Consider the following 15165-nt stretch of genomic DNA (forward strand, 5'->3'; position numbering starts at 1 on the left):
GCTGCCGAGGTCCTGGGTCCAGAGGAGCTGAAGAGAGAATGAGCAGTCTGAGAAGCCTAGGTGGTCAATACACCACTTGGCATGTGAGGCTGTTTCCTGCTTACACATTAACTCAATAAGCACATGTTGTGCACAAGCCACAGGGAGCCCTGCCACGCTCTGGCCATGTGGGCACTCCTCAAGTTGGGCAAAGGGTTCACGTGACTGAGAGCAAGTGGGAAGGACCTCAAAGAACAGTTTAAAAACCTCATACCCAATGTGTGCTCTTCCCAAGTACCCACTCTTAAGCAGACCCCCCTTACAACAGAGCTCATATCTATCTTGACAGCTTTCTTGTCCATCCTACAAACAATACTTCACAGGCATGGAAGGAGCGTCCCCAAAAGAAAGTTGTAACCGATCTTCCAGTGAGGTAAAGAACGGACTCCTAGCTTAGCACCCTGGCGAATCTAGATTTTTGTATGGAAAGCTATCTCAAAGCTGTAACTGCCTGCTACAGGGCAGGGCATCCACACTGGCTTTTAACAATCCCCATCCAAACACAAAGTGATTTTCCTGGTTGTAAAGACACCCACCAACCAGGCGATCCTTGCAGCTCTGAGATCCCAGATTGCCCCTAACACAGAGCACACATCAAGTTCATTCCTCAACTCATTCTGGCAGGAGAGTTAACTGACAGATCGTAAAAACCAGTCCCTGGACAGGAAGCAAAGTTGAGCCAAAACCCTGAATGCAGAATCTTTTGTCCCAGGAGTCTGTACCTAAAAACTACATATACTTTTGGTTAGCAAGACTTTAGGACGCACAAAGCAATTTGCATAACCCCAAAGGGCACCGGTCTGGTTCTAAAAGGAGTACAGAGACCTTAACAAGACAGTTACATGAGGAAACTAAGATTGCCTGCCAAATCCTTTTCCCAACTGATTTACTGATGCACCATCCCAGTTCAACTTCTTGACAAGTACACCACCCCAAGTAACAAAGACCATCTGTGTTTCAGGTAATTAACCAGGCCGGGTCACAATCCTGACAACTGTCCTGACCTTTGCTTTCTTCATTACTGACTTACAACTAAACTCACTCAGCCGGTTAGTTAGCTGATTGTTACAAAGACTTGAGAAGCTTCCAGGCAGTGTCTGAAGAACCATCAGGTAAGAATGTGAGCCAGAGCTGGACACTCCTCATCCGAAGGCTGTCCCTCTCCTCAAGTTCTCAGACCAAGGGCTACTCCTTCTGAAACCCTTGAACCTAGAAGCTTCAGCCTAGGCTCTGGAACAATCCCCTCTTCAGCCCTGTCCCTCCTCCTCCTAAATCTAAGGCACCCCTGGTATATCATTCTTTCAATCTTTCTCCTCCTCCATCCTTGACTTGGTGGCCTCTCTGGGTAGCTCGAGTAGACCATGCATCTAAACCCACCTCTGCTATCTTCGAGAATTTTGATAAAAGCCCGAGAAGCTTTGTGACCAGGTACGAGCAAACCTTCTGTCAGCTGTTGAAAACAGACGGCTAGCTACGACATTAAAAAAAAAAAAGGGGGGGGGGGGGTGCCTGGGTGGTTCAGTCAGTTAAGCATCTGACTTCCGCTCAGGTCATGATCTCACGGTTTATGAGTTCGAGCCCTGTATCAGGCTCTGTGCGGACAGCTCGGAGCCTGCTTCCGATTCTGTGTCTCATGCTTTCTGCCCCTCTCCCACTCATACACTGTGTGTGTCTCTCTCCCAAAAATAAATAGACCTTAAAAACAAACAAACAAACAAACAAAAACAGATGGCTACCACCATCCCTCAATTACAGAAGCCAAAACTTTAAAACTGGGGAAGTAAGATACTGGATAACTACTCCATGTGGCCAACGCACTGTTCCATTCAATGTGCATTTCCTAACTCCCTAATACATACCAGGCACAAAAATGAAAACATCAACCCTCTCCTCCATGATCTATGTGGTTTATATCTGTCAGCACTCAGAGGTATTCCAGTTTTGTTGAATGACCTTTCAGTGTATCTTAACGTCACTTTGTCAAAATCCAAGTTCTACCCCCTTCTCTTTCCCCAAACCTGAAGAACTGAGGAGTTGCTGAACCCCTGGGCAGCCGGGGTTCCGTTACCTGCATTCATGGGGAGTCAGGGCTGCTGCCTCCAGAGTTCACAGCAGGGCTTGGGAAGTCTGGCTGTTAAGGGAACACTGGCAAAGAGATGGCACCAGGTGGCACCCCAAGCGCGCTGGAACACAAAGGCCTTGCTGTGGCCTCTGAGTGCAGTCATCATCCAGTCTGAGGACTGTATCATAAACCACGTAAGATCTGAATAAATGGGTTGGAGTAACTAACCCCAATCTTCTTAAAAACCATCATCTGGCAAAAACAAAAACACAAAAACCAAAGCGGGGGGAGAAAAGAGAAACAAACAAAAAATCTCAAAAAAGCATTAGCACCAGCTGCCTCTTTTCTAGACCTGAGAGTCAGGGTCCTTGCGAGGACCTGGCTGGGGCCACTGGTTATTGGGTCATACCTTGTGTTCTCTGGGCTTGGGCTTCCGGTGACATAATGCTCTTTTTTTGGCTCAGGGTGGCTCCTTGGCCCCACTTGCAAAGATCGCTCGGAGCTGAGTAAGGTTTGCTCTGCAGAGCTGTACAAGGATCAAGGCAGAAGCTGAGTGTAACCAAAGGTCTTTGGGGCAATGGAAAAAATTACCTTAGTAACCAGGTATCCAGGTGGTAGCTGCTCCCAGAGATTCAGCTACGGTGCAGAGAAAACACCAAGAAAATACCAAGAAACCGGTAACAGAAACTCTGCAGGTAAAAGTCCTACTGGACGCCAGATTACCTTCCCTCTAAATTCACTTTAAGCCTATGGTTTACTAACATTTCACTATTCTACACAAGAACCTGGTTGGTGTCGGCTCAGGTCTTGATCTCATGGTTCATGAGACTGAACCCCACACTGGGCTCTGCACTGTCAGCACGGATCCTGCTTGGGATTCTTTCTCTTCCTCTCTGCCCTTCTCCCACTCACACTGGCAGCAATATAGATAACTAAATTTTAAAATAAATATACATAAAAGACTAGAAAGATCTACCAAAATGTTAACAGTATGTCACCTGGTGACAGGATTACAGCAAATTTTTTTCTTCCCTTTACTAATAAATTTACTGGTGTGAAATTATTTCCATGTTAAGAAAAATGGCAACTGTACTTCTTCTGAAAATGAGAACATAAGCTTCCTGTTAAAAGTGTTGGGAGTTAAATAAAAAACATTAAAAAACACTGGGGGCACCTGGGTGGCTCAGTCAGTTGAGCGTCCGTATTTGGCTCAGGTCATGATCTCATGGTTCATGGGTTCGAGGCCTGCGTCAGGCTCTGTGCTGACAGCTAGCTCAGAGCGTGGAGCCTGCTTCAGATTCTGTGTCTCCCTCTCTCTCTGACTCTCCCCTGCTTCCGCTGTCTCCTCTGTCCCTCAAAAATAAAAAAATAAAATAAATAAAAAATAAATAAAAATAAAAGTGTTAAAAGTTAAAAGTGTTGGAAGCTTCTGGTTTTATTAATCAAACACTGCTCTATGCATTTCCGGAATACTCTGCTTACATATGGCAGAGAGGAGATAACACAGCTCAGGCCCTAATTCACAAATGCACTGCAGGGCAGTTCCACTGGCTTAAGACCAACCTTGATCCACTAGAACCTTAAGGCCAAAAAAACCCCAAAAGTTGTGAAAGTCCACAGGACAATTCTAGAAAAAAAAAACCCAATCAGTTATGCACCCAATTCAGCAAACTTCTTTTCCTGTTTAGTCTGTCCTCCATCTTCACGGCAAAATCTTTGTGACAGAGACGTTCTGGTACAGAAGGGCTGTCTCCAAGGCCAGGAGCAGATACAATTATATTGGGCTCAAATGATAATCCTATTTTACCATGTCAAACTAAATCTGAGGTTTTGCAAGCTCTGATCTTTTGCTCACTCCAGCTATTAAATAAATACAAAAAAATAACAAATGAAAATCTGTTTGGCATTTGAGTGGATTTGCATGCCAGCAGGCAAAAAAAAAGCCTGCTTATCCAGACTCCTAGGAGATACCTCCCCATGTCCTTAAAGGTGGCTACCAGACCAGAGAACTCAGGTCTCACCCCAGGTCACCAGCAGGTTTCCAGCCTCGGGCTCGGCCCCAGAGCCTCTCTCCCCGAGGGGTCAGGGCTCTGCTGCCAAGGTCCTCCTCGAGCCTCTTTGTCCTGAGCACAAGCTGCCCATCCTGCCAACCACCAAACTCGAGTTCTTCCCGAAACACCCTTTGACTGTCCCCTAGCCCCAGGAGGGCAGCCTCGGCTCTGGTTGCTCAGGGTAGGCCTCTGGGAAGAGCTCCCCCGCCCCTCGCGCTGGCCATCTGGACAGTGCCCGCCAGGACACGCAGCCAGCCCAGTGCCCGTCTGACTCACTACTGCATCCTCCTCCTTGGGAGGCACAGACATGCGCAGCCAACCTCCAGCCAGCAGTGGAAGCCCGGCGTGTACACTGATGGTGGCAAATGCTGTGCTCAGGTGCGGGAACCTTATTCGCGAGCGTGAGCCCCTGCAGTAGGATCTTCCTCAGAGCCATGTCTCCTCTGTGAGAAACGAGACAGCGTCAGAGGCCCCAGTGCAGGCTGAGGGGGATGCAGTAGGGGCACTCACAGCTCAGCTCCCACCTTTCCTTCCTCATCTCCAGCAGTTCCTGGTTCTCTGTAACTATAGCTTCCTTTGTGCCAGAAACAATTCTTGGGTCACTGTCCAGAAAGCAGAGTGGGAAGGAGCATCTAAAAAAATACAACATGCCTCTCTTCTTAGGGCCAGTCCGGTTGGCGAGTTGTGCTGGGAAGGCTTCACGCTTCACCAATTCCTTCACAAAGGCCCGAATCATTCTGCCCTAGTAAACCAGCATGGTCCGTGGGCCCGTGTGTGCATAACCCAATTTTTAACCAGCCAGGGCTCTCTGTACCAAGTCTGCTCTGATGCCAAACCTCACCACACAGTAACCCAATAATGATGGCACCTGATGCCCACGACTGTGTTCCTTGCTCTGACATCAACCTGCTACCTACACCTCCAGGCCAGCCTGCTCTCTAGGAGCTCTCTTCCTAGATGCCGGAGCAACAGAATTCCCAAGACTGGCCCTAACCTAAGAAAGCATCAAGATCAAAATGGGTGCCGGGCCACCCACAGAACCTAGTAAGGTCTAGACTGAATGGCTGTTTGTCCTTATATTCAGTTTGAGTAATGATATCAGGTATTTACATGTGGAATGGGGTATGGAGGAGAAGGCATTTTTAGCTAAGAGACGTGAGCCTCAAGTCCACTCTACCCTCAGCAGGCGCAATAATAGAAAGCCAAGTCTCGTTTACCTGGTTACAAATAACAAAATGAGCCCCCTCGCAGGTTTAAGTAAAAGTCCCTTGCTTTTGTTCATTGCAGCTAAAACTAAGGGACTTAAATTTTAGAAGCAGGAGCCTAAGGTCCTACTTCAAATTTGAGTGTTAAGAGGGCACTAAGACGGACACAAAATGGGCCCATCCCCAAAAGGACCACTCAACTCCAAGGCAGCTGAGTCCCAAGTCAGGGAAACATCCGATGTCTTTGTATGACCACAGATGCTCGAGCAGAGAACGGGTTTCAGCCTGAAGGAGGAAGTTTGTAGGAAGCTTTTGTTTCCTGTGTTATGATGTCTCCTTAGGAGGCTTTAAATAATGAGGCAGTGTTCTACGGCAAGACATTCATACTCTGGGACCAGCAAGGGACCTGAGACCCTGTAGTTAACTGGGCCCAAGTCAGGGATAACCAAGATGGGTGATGGCTTCCAGAGTGCAGCATTACCTCGGCATTTAAAGGAAGAGCTGCCCTGCATCACAGATGGAGGGAGGGCAAGAGGGACGAGGGGAGGCGTGGGAGTAGGAAGGCAGGGCCAGCTCCGCCTAGTCTGTTCGACTGGCCTTCCTACTGTGACCTTCACATATTTGCTTCTATTTTGTTTTATTTTGAACTAAAGAAAAAAATAAAGAAATATTAACATCTGTATTTCTACCACCCAGAACGGACTACTAACACTTAGCCAGAATTTCTTTAGGCTTAAAAAATAATAATAATAATAATAATAATAATAATTTTGTAGAGTTCATTTTGCCTCCATCCCCAGACCCCTCCAACCCTTCCACAGCCTGTCACAAACTCACACCCAACTACTTTCATGAATTTTCCATCCTTCTAACTCATTTAAGTGTGTCTATATCTATGCGGACCCCTATGATGAGGTTTTCTAAAATGTTCTTAGTGTCCTGTACAAATAAACAACTTGAATCTGTGGGCACACAGATCTAGCTAATTCACATGAACTGCAGTACTAACCCACTACACGACTAGCTCATTTACTCAGGTATTATGTAGTCCCTTACTGGTTGGCCACCCTCCTCCCCCTACTGAATCAATTTCCCCATTAATCAATATAATGACAGCTCAATCCTAGTATCTGGTTCCTTGCGCAAATGTGAGCTCCTCTATATTTCCACAAATGGAATTCCTGAGTCACAGGGGATGTTTATTTTCTTTTACTAAATATTGCTGAACTGCTCTCCAAAGTGGCTATATCCATTTACAACCAACCAGTAATGTGAGCTGCTGCCCTCTTATATCTCTGCCCAACATTCAGCATTGTCAGAGCTTTAAAATGTCCATCCATCTAATAGATAACATTTATTAACCTGCTTTCCAATGTAGTCACAAACGAGGGACACCTCCCTGCCTCTAACTAGATCAAAGCTCCCAGGGCTTCTCCAAAATGCCCATGGTTTTGTCGCCTATACCATGACTGACTCACTGGATAATTCGTTTGTCCTCATCACTGGAAACCAGGAAAACCTCGACTGTCTAAAATTAAATAAATACTATCTGTAGGTTGATTTCAAAGGCTTGGAAGGAACGGGGCCCTTTCACAGAATTTTTGGGGCTGCATTAACGAAGGTAGCACTATCACAGCTGGTCTTGGCATTTCCCTAACCAGAGCCCCCGCCTAACGTGCAGAACAAGGCTTGCTGGCGGCAGGAGAGAGAGGCTTAGTGAGAGCTCCCCAGAAGCTTCTCCTATGGACAGAGGAGGGGGAGGTAAGTCTCAGAGGCCACCGGAGGTACTGCAGCCCGCTAGTCCTCCTACGTGCAGAGGAGCACAAACCACTGCAAGGGGCGGGGCCACACCCCTTGGTGGCCCCGCCAACCTCCCCTCCAGAACTGAGCAGTCAGACCAGGAAGCAAAAAGGCCCAACAGAGGTTGCCTGGCACCATCCACTACCCACCCCGCTCACTTTCCCCCTAACAGCTTCTTTAACAAAGCCCCAAATAATCAGACTATTCATTTATCTAGCCTGAGACTGGCTTTTGGTGAAAACTCCAAGTTCCCAGTAAGTATGCTAGTATTAAGAACAGTTTGCCCTTAGCCCTGTTCTTTTCTGTACCAGAATTAAGGTTTAAAATGATGACTCAGGATCCTATTAGACAAAAAAATATCTTTTTAAAGTAATCTCTGTGGGGTTCAAACTTACAACCTCAAGATCAAGAGTCACATGCTCGACTGACTGAGCCAGCCAGGCACCCTTCCTGTAAGACCTTTTACCAAATCACTTCAACATCTCACAAAATCATCAACGAGGCTGCAAGAAAACGGTGCTCACACTGGCAACTCATTCTTGTGGCGTACCAACAGATTTGACTGTGGACGTTTGGAATGATTCAGAAATTAAATGTCAAATGAGTCACTTTCCCCTACCTTGAGCTCAGTCTTAGCTCTTGGCTAAAATAACACATCCTGACATGCCTTCATACAAGTTGAAGCAAAATAAATTAGAACCAGTGTAGTGTGAGTTGCTAATGCATGCGTTGCGTTCTTTATACTTTCTAGCTCATAGTCATTTCCTCATTTCTTCATTGCCTCAACATTAAGAAACGGCTTTAAGAAAGAAAATGGCTTTTCCTGTGACCCCCCCTCTCACCCCCAATTAATGTCACAACATTCAAGGCACAGAAGCAACTCCCTACAAGGCGCTAGCCTTCTGGAGTCCCAGCTACCAAATTTGCCAAGTCACTGGCAAATTACTGGGTCTTAGAGACCCAATAATGCTTTTTGTTAAACTATGAATTCAACACTAAAATATTTACTTCTAATGCAGTGCTTAATATGAGAGCAGCTATACTAATAAGGGAGGAGAGGATTAATGTCCATTTATTTTGACCCAAGTCCAGTAACTCAGAAATGAGTTCAAGGACATTCTTTCGTCATCATTATTCATGACCATTACAGCCCTCCTCCCACAAAGTGTGCCACGTCCCCGAGGTCTCAGGACTGCAGGTACACTGGCCTGGGGCTCTGCCACACCGCACCTAAGCTCTTAGGGCAGCAAGGAGAGCCGAGGGACCTGGACAACTATTTTTCACTTAGTCGAAACCATCTTTAACTTGGGGGAAACACACGTTTCACTATTTGACTCACTGAATAGGGAGAAGGGACTTTTTAAACCCGTGAAGACCACAGTGCAGTTTCCCCACTCACCCAATGAAGAGAATTCTCTCAGAAGCAGAGAAGTTGAAAGGTCGAGTCATCTTCCCCACAGAGGACCTCCCCCCCAGACCTGGTGCTGGGTTACATACCCTTCCCCTCAGAACAGCCCCACCGCGCTTGCCAACAGCATCCTCAGGCAACAGGAGAGCAAATTATTTGCTAACAATGCTGCAGCGCAGGAGTCCTGACCTAGGATGGCCTCTGCACCTCAGGGAGTGGCCACACCCTCAGTCCTGCCAGGAACCCCCATCCCGGCTTCTGATCCTAACCTCCCACCCACCAGCTGGTGGAGCAAATCCTAGAACTCCACCCGGAGTAGGCAGGGAGAATAGTGAGGATTTCAGTTTTGGGGCTACACGTTTGTTTCTACTCTCCTAGCCAGACATGAGTTGCTGAAATTCTGCCTCCTTGCCTTCCTTCCTTTGTGTACAGGTCCCTATTCTCAGGAGACCAAAGAGCCACTGCAGCAAGTAGAGGGCTACAAGGTAACATTATTAGTTACTTTGTAAACACTGTACCAGCATCCCTTAAGGGACCGGTTTCCAGGAGATGTCTGGTATTTAAAAACCAGGACTCCAAAGATTAACTGGGAGTTAAGTGTCTGGGTATGGCATGGAGAAGATGAGCCCTCATTCTCAATTACGGATTAAGTGATTGTGCTCAGTGACCAAGAGTACATCTGAAGACGTTTCTTCTGGACATCTCACTAGAGATTATAGACACCGAGGTGAGTATTCACAATATGTTCATGTAAGTGTGTATATAGTGACCAATCCTTTCAACCATCAGGAGAGAAATGTTACTCCCAGTTTATACATGGGAAATCTGACGTTCTGGTGCTGGATTCCCTCTATCATTCCAGATGTTAAGGAATCAGATCCGATTCTAAAAGCCTGTTAACTTCCCAGTGCCTCTGTCCCTCATGCCTAGACCTTAACCATCAGGCTCATGGGGACAGTAGAGGATCAGTGTCCTAGGTCTGAAAAACACGGATAAAAAGCCAAGGGATGCTTTCCATGACTGCACTTTTAAATAACTTTCCTACTGGAAGGTACTTTTCTGCTTCAAACCCAGTGTGATCCCATCTCATGTGGCCTTTCTCCATCCCTCCCATCTCTCACCCAACAGGAAGCGGTCCCTTCCTCGCAGCACTTACCACTGGTAACTTTCATGTTAGTTCCCCAATCACATTGTGAGCTTTGTGGGCTATGACCTTTCTAGTCATCCCCCCCGTCCCCAAAACAGCTTAGTACACAAGAGATTTTATTGCGAGAACGCGGCACGTGGCGTCAAGTTGTTGACATATTTCTATTCTGCCCATAACCTGGTCCCACCCACCCCGAGGCCTCCGTGTTCAGGAACCGGGGAGCATAAGTTCAGCGAGGTGAAGCAGCGGCGAGGCCGCACCCGTCCTGCGGAGGGGCGGGGCGGATGCCGGTCCGCTATGTGCAGCCCCGTAGCCGCGGAAGGGAGCTCCGGGACCCCCCTCGGAGCCAGCGGAGCGAATCCGGGGCGGTCCCAAACAGAAATGCGCCACGGGGTTAACCACCCTTTCTTCCCCATGCAGCGGGAAGGCCTACTAAGTTACATAACCTTCTAAATGCGCCGCGGGCCGCAGCTGCATCCCCGGCCGCAAGGAGCCGGCCCTGCCTATCCGCAGACCACTGCGATTCGGGAGACGAGCTGGGGGATACCGGCACGGGGCTCCAGGACCCGGGCGAGACAGCGGGGAGGCGAGGGGGGTGCAGGCGGACGTGACCAGAACAAAGGGGAGGGGCGAGGACCCGGGCGGAGCGAATCAGGGAGCTGAGGAGAGGGATGCGGAGGAGCGGACGTGACCAGAATGGAGGGGGAGGGGCGGGACCAGGGGGTTGAATGGGGGAAGGGGGAGACACGAGGGGACACAGGGACGCGGGAAGAGCACGCGAAGCTGAATGGAGGCAAAACGTGGAGCAGGGGGAGCTGGGGAACGGGTTTCTGAGAGGTTTCAAGGAAAGCATCCTAATGAGGGGAGCAAGGCCAGGCTGAGGGCCCAAGGAGAGGGAATGGTACAGTATTAAGGGGCCAGGGGAGGAGACAAACAGAGGAGCAGGGGGTGAGAGAGGAAAGGAAGGAATCCGAGGAGGAAATACTGGAAGGAAGGCGAGGATGGAAGCAGATCGAGGAGAGGGAGGCGAGGATGGGACAAGAATGGGGCTGAGCACTGGAGCAGGAGAGGGCCGGCTTTGGAAGAAACAGGAACTAAGGGTCTGGGGGCTCTGACGAGCAGGCCCTAGGCGAGCTGACTCCCTCCTTTCTCCCGGCTCCGACCGGGTGCGAGATGCCCAGGACCCTGCGCTGGCCCCAGGGTGAGTGCCCTGAGTGCGCAGACGGCCGGGAGTCCGCACTAGCCGGGTGCACGGAACCCAGGTGGGGACGGATGGCCCAGTCTCTGCCCCGCTCACCTCCGACGCGGTCCCGCTCGAGCTGCAGTGCGGCTGCAGAAAGGCCTGGACGTTCGCGCTGCTGTGCGGGAGTCGGCAAGCTGAGCCCCAAGGTTATCCCTGCTGCAGCCGCCGCAATCCCTCCGCCGCCCCGCCCCGCACCCAATCCTGGCTCCCGGCTTGCCGGGCCCCGCCCCTCCGCTTCCTCGCGGGGCGCAGTCACCTTCAGGAGGAAGTACCGCGGCACCCAACGCGCGGCCAGGTTGCCCTTTAGGGAAGGACTACATTCCGTGGCGGAAGGACACGTTAAATAAAACTCGCGGCTTAAACGCTCTGCTCAGGCCAATGGGGAAGTGGCGAGGCGGCGGGGCCCGCCCCGGGAGCTCTAGAGACCTCCCTCCCAGACCCCCAGGCGCCGGGGCCACCACCTGTTGCTGCCAGATTGGAGTGCTGCACTAGGGCTTTTCTTTTGACCCTCGGCCCAGGCTGCCCCAGCTGTCTTGGCCTAATCCAGATTTATGGATCCTCGGCAGCATTCCCCTAGCCTCGTTCTGAGACTCCCCAGCCCTCTGGGTGTCTGCCCCAGCACACACCTCGGAAACTGAGCCGCACCGGCAGTTAGGGAACCCGGGATGGGATCAGAAGGTGTGGGAGAGATAGACACTCTCGGCGACGGTTGGAGGTCGCCTTCGGAAGGGCTCCAGCCATGGAGCGGGGTTAGGGACAACTAGGGAGGGCGGAGTGTGTATGGAGCGGAAGGGCGAGGTCTTTTTGTTCTTAGGGCTACAAGAAAGGACTAACTGGGGCCAGGTGAATACTTTAGTCGGGGCTAGAATCCTGCAGAGCGAAGGCCTGAGAGTAGAACGCGAACAGAAGGCATTAATATTGGTAGAAGTGCCCATCAGGAAATAATCAAGTCAGAATGTTGGAACTGATAACCTGCAGGAATCAGCACTTTTGTTTTCAACCTCATGTATTTAAATCAGTATTAGAGGTTTTCTTAGATTTTTCTCCAAGGTATTTTCCGACTTCCCGGTGGCTAGTCAACAGCCAATGATGATGGCAGTTTATCAATGAAACAGCTGTTAACTCTTGCCTTCATTAAAGCCAAGTTGTGAGAACAGATACAACGTTGCCTCATTAAAAATCGTTAAGACCATATTCTCTTAGGGTCTTTCCTTTTCTTGGAAAATGAGACAATGGGTGTGACTTGATCAGGCAGACACCTGCCTTGCTGCTGAATCACAAGCCTTCCATTCAGCTTTCTTGTTAGTTTAGATCAGCTGGGACCAGAAAGTGACAGCCTAAAAAGTACTGTTTGCAATAGAATCCTTTAATTTCTTCTGGAAGCCTCTGCTGGTCCCCTTGGTTGTAGATAGAAAGTTGGTTGGCCCTGAGCTAAGAACAAACTAAAAACAGTCCTGAACAACACTGGAGAGTGGAGTTGTCAGTGGTCTGGCCAGTGCTGGACTATGTTGCATTTTGAAGTCCTAAATGGATACATTCCCAAGATTGAAATGCACATGTATTAAAATGGAGAGTAATAAAAATGCTGTCCATGAAAGTCTGGCAGAGACTAACTCAGCATATCCTTGCTCACATTTAGATGCTCAGTGAAAATCTATCACGTGGAGTTTAAGGTGATTGTCATTGGTTTGCTGAAAAGTCATATAGTATATAAAAAAGTTTGGATTCCATCTTCTCTTATTTCCAATTCCTCCTACTAGCCCTATGACCGTAGCTTTTAATTCAATATGTATGAACCCAGTTCCTTAAAAGTAAATTGAAGGGGTACCTAAGTGGCTCAGTTGTTGAACAGCTGACTTCAGTTCAGGTCATGATCTCATGGTTCATGACTTCGAGTCCCACAAGAGCTGAGCTCGAGCCCCACTGAAGGTTAAAAAACAAAAGCAAACACAACCATGAGCCCCACTTCTCTTTCTTTCTCCCTGCCTCTTGCTCACTTGTACCCCCTCTCTCTCAAAAAAAAAAAAAGGGGGAAATTGAAGACAATGTCTGCTTCATAGGATAGGATTTGACCAGATGATATATGTGAGTACAGCACGGTACCCAACAGGCATCCCCCTCTTTGGGAATTGACCTTGTGGAGGATTCTGAAGGATTGTCCTTGTGACTAGTGACAGAACATCCTTTAGAATTCAAGTAACTGCTTTCTCTTGGTCATCCTGAATCCCCATTCCTTTGACCCAGCAACAAGTAACCCCAGGGCTATGTGAACCCGGGGGGAAGCTGAGAGCCAGTCCTTCCATTAAGCTGTCTGAACTAAAAGGATGGGGGGTGGGGCCTGCTAGGTTCAATGGACTGGGGTGGGCATGAGGGTACAGACTGCTTTGTTACCTTTTGGATTCATGGCCACAAAACCACAGAATCTGGGATTAAATATGATCCCTTGAAGGTCATTTGGAGTCCCTCATGGGGTATGTCTGCATATGGTACTGGACCCAACTCCTGTGGCCCAAAGACAAGCTTTGGGCCTGGTGAAGTAGGTAAGGTTTACAGGTTTTACCATTACATGACCTCATGAGGTAAAATGGCAGTGTTCTCTCTCTCTCTCTCTCTCTCTCTCTCTCTCTCGGGCTGATACAGATTTCCACAGCAGACCACTGGCCCTGAATATCAGATTAAAGCAGAACTGCTTATCTCTTTGGATTTTATATGCCCTTTCCAGAGCCAGACCGAGTAGACTTAATTTAGTCTATGCCTTCCTTCAGATTCCCAAGAGCTCTTCAGGGTGGCACAAAATCTTAATTCCAGAGTTCCCCCACAGAAAAACCCAGGAAGGAAGAGAAAGTTGGTCTTTTGGAATCAAGGGGGAAGAGAGAACGTGTTGTGTGGGAAGGGGAAGGCTTCACATAGGAAAAGACATGGAGGGTTGTTTAGGATAGAGATGGGTATGGGAAGGCCATTCCAGGGGATAGCAACAGTAAGAAATATTTTCTGAATGCAACTGTGTACCTAGGTCCCCCCTCCAGAGGAAATGCCTCATCAGCAGTTAAAAGCAGGAGAGAATAAGCTTGAGAAGTCCTTGCTCATTCGAGTGGAAGTATTGCCTCAGCCAATGTCAGCCTATGTGACCCACTGCAAGTCTTTCTCTAGCCTGTAACTGTCAGAGGACTCAAAGGACAAAGCCTCCCTAGGGCACTTTAATCCTGTTCAGCAAACCAGTCCCATGGACGCCGTCTCCTTCTTTCTCCCTACAAGTGTAGCCACAGCCAGACTACCTAAAATGCAAGTGGGATTGTAAGCAGACCCTGTCCCCCAAAGTGACCGACACTTGGAGGACAAAGAAAGGCATCAGTGAACAATGGATCATGTGCTGCCTTCTCAGGAATTCCTCCTGTTGCAGTTCAATCACACTCTGCTTTTTCCTTGGTACCTTGCCGCTAGTCTTCATCTCCATGCTCACTGGCTGTCAGATCACCTGACCTACTTAACCCGGAAAGAACAGATGGGACCAAGGAGACTTCAGTCTCTCTCCGAGACAAAATAATTTTTGTAGGTAATGCTTTAAATAAAAGGATGGCATCTTTAGCCCCATTGCAGGGGGTATGGTTCTGAAATATCTGTGGAAAGTCCCACACTCCAGAGAGAATGATGCCCCTTCAAATGAACTGGAGCCTACTTTTATTCCCACTGCTTCTGGAGGGAACTGTGAGACCCATGAAGCTTCCTCCCCACCACGTTCAAACTGGTCCCAGAAGCTGAGACACTTCCCAAACCTCCATAACCCAAACCACCCCGAGAAGCTGTTAAGTAACCCAGTGGTGACTCAGCACCAGACTCTTTCCTCTCTCTCCCTACCAGCCAGAATGAAAGGCAGAACCAAGCACAAGGCTCCTCCTCTATGGATGGCCACATCCCCACCACAAACTGAGTCAGGGCCACACCCTGCCTGGATGGAAAATTACCATGAGAAGGAAGAAGGTGGTTAACTTCCAGGAGTTTTCGAGTTCTCAATCCAGAAATCATAGCCATTACTCTCCACCTGGAACTGAAGAAAGTAGTTCTTCTCCTGGCCCTCGCCCTACGTACATCCAGGTATAGCTGAAGTAAGGCTGCTTGAGCCCAGGACTATGGGAAGTAGGAGGCCACAGTCTACCTGTGTTTGCAGGATCTGTAATAACCTTGGCCTCTGTGAAGGATGATCTCTGGTTCA

General features: G+C 48.8%; 1 protein-coding gene across 1 annotated transcript in view; it reads right to left on the bottom strand.

Annotated features, from left to right (window-relative positions):
- The window catches only part of PKM (pyruvate kinase M1/2), a 29183-nt gene extending 15824 nt beyond the window's left edge, over window positions 1–13359 (bottom strand). The window contains exons 1-4 of the mRNA XM_029952269.1: window positions 13347–13359; window positions 11010–11321; window positions 2511–2627; window positions 6–27 (exon numbers count right to left, since the gene is read on the bottom strand). Coding sequence (XP_029808129.1) covers window positions 6–27; window positions 2511–2627; window positions 11010–11321; window positions 13347–13359 — 464 coding nt within the window. The remainder of the gene's footprint in view (window positions 1–5; window positions 28–2510; window positions 2628–11009; window positions 11322–13346) is intronic.
- Between the last annotated feature and the right edge of the window lie 1806 nt (window positions 13360–15165).

This window comes from Suricata suricatta, chromosome 9, assembly GCF_006229205.1.
Source record: "Suricata suricatta isolate VVHF042 chromosome 9, meerkat_22Aug2017_6uvM2_HiC, whole genome shotgun sequence".
Classification (NCBI taxonomy): domain Eukaryota; kingdom Metazoa; phylum Chordata; class Mammalia; order Carnivora; family Herpestidae; genus Suricata; species Suricata suricatta.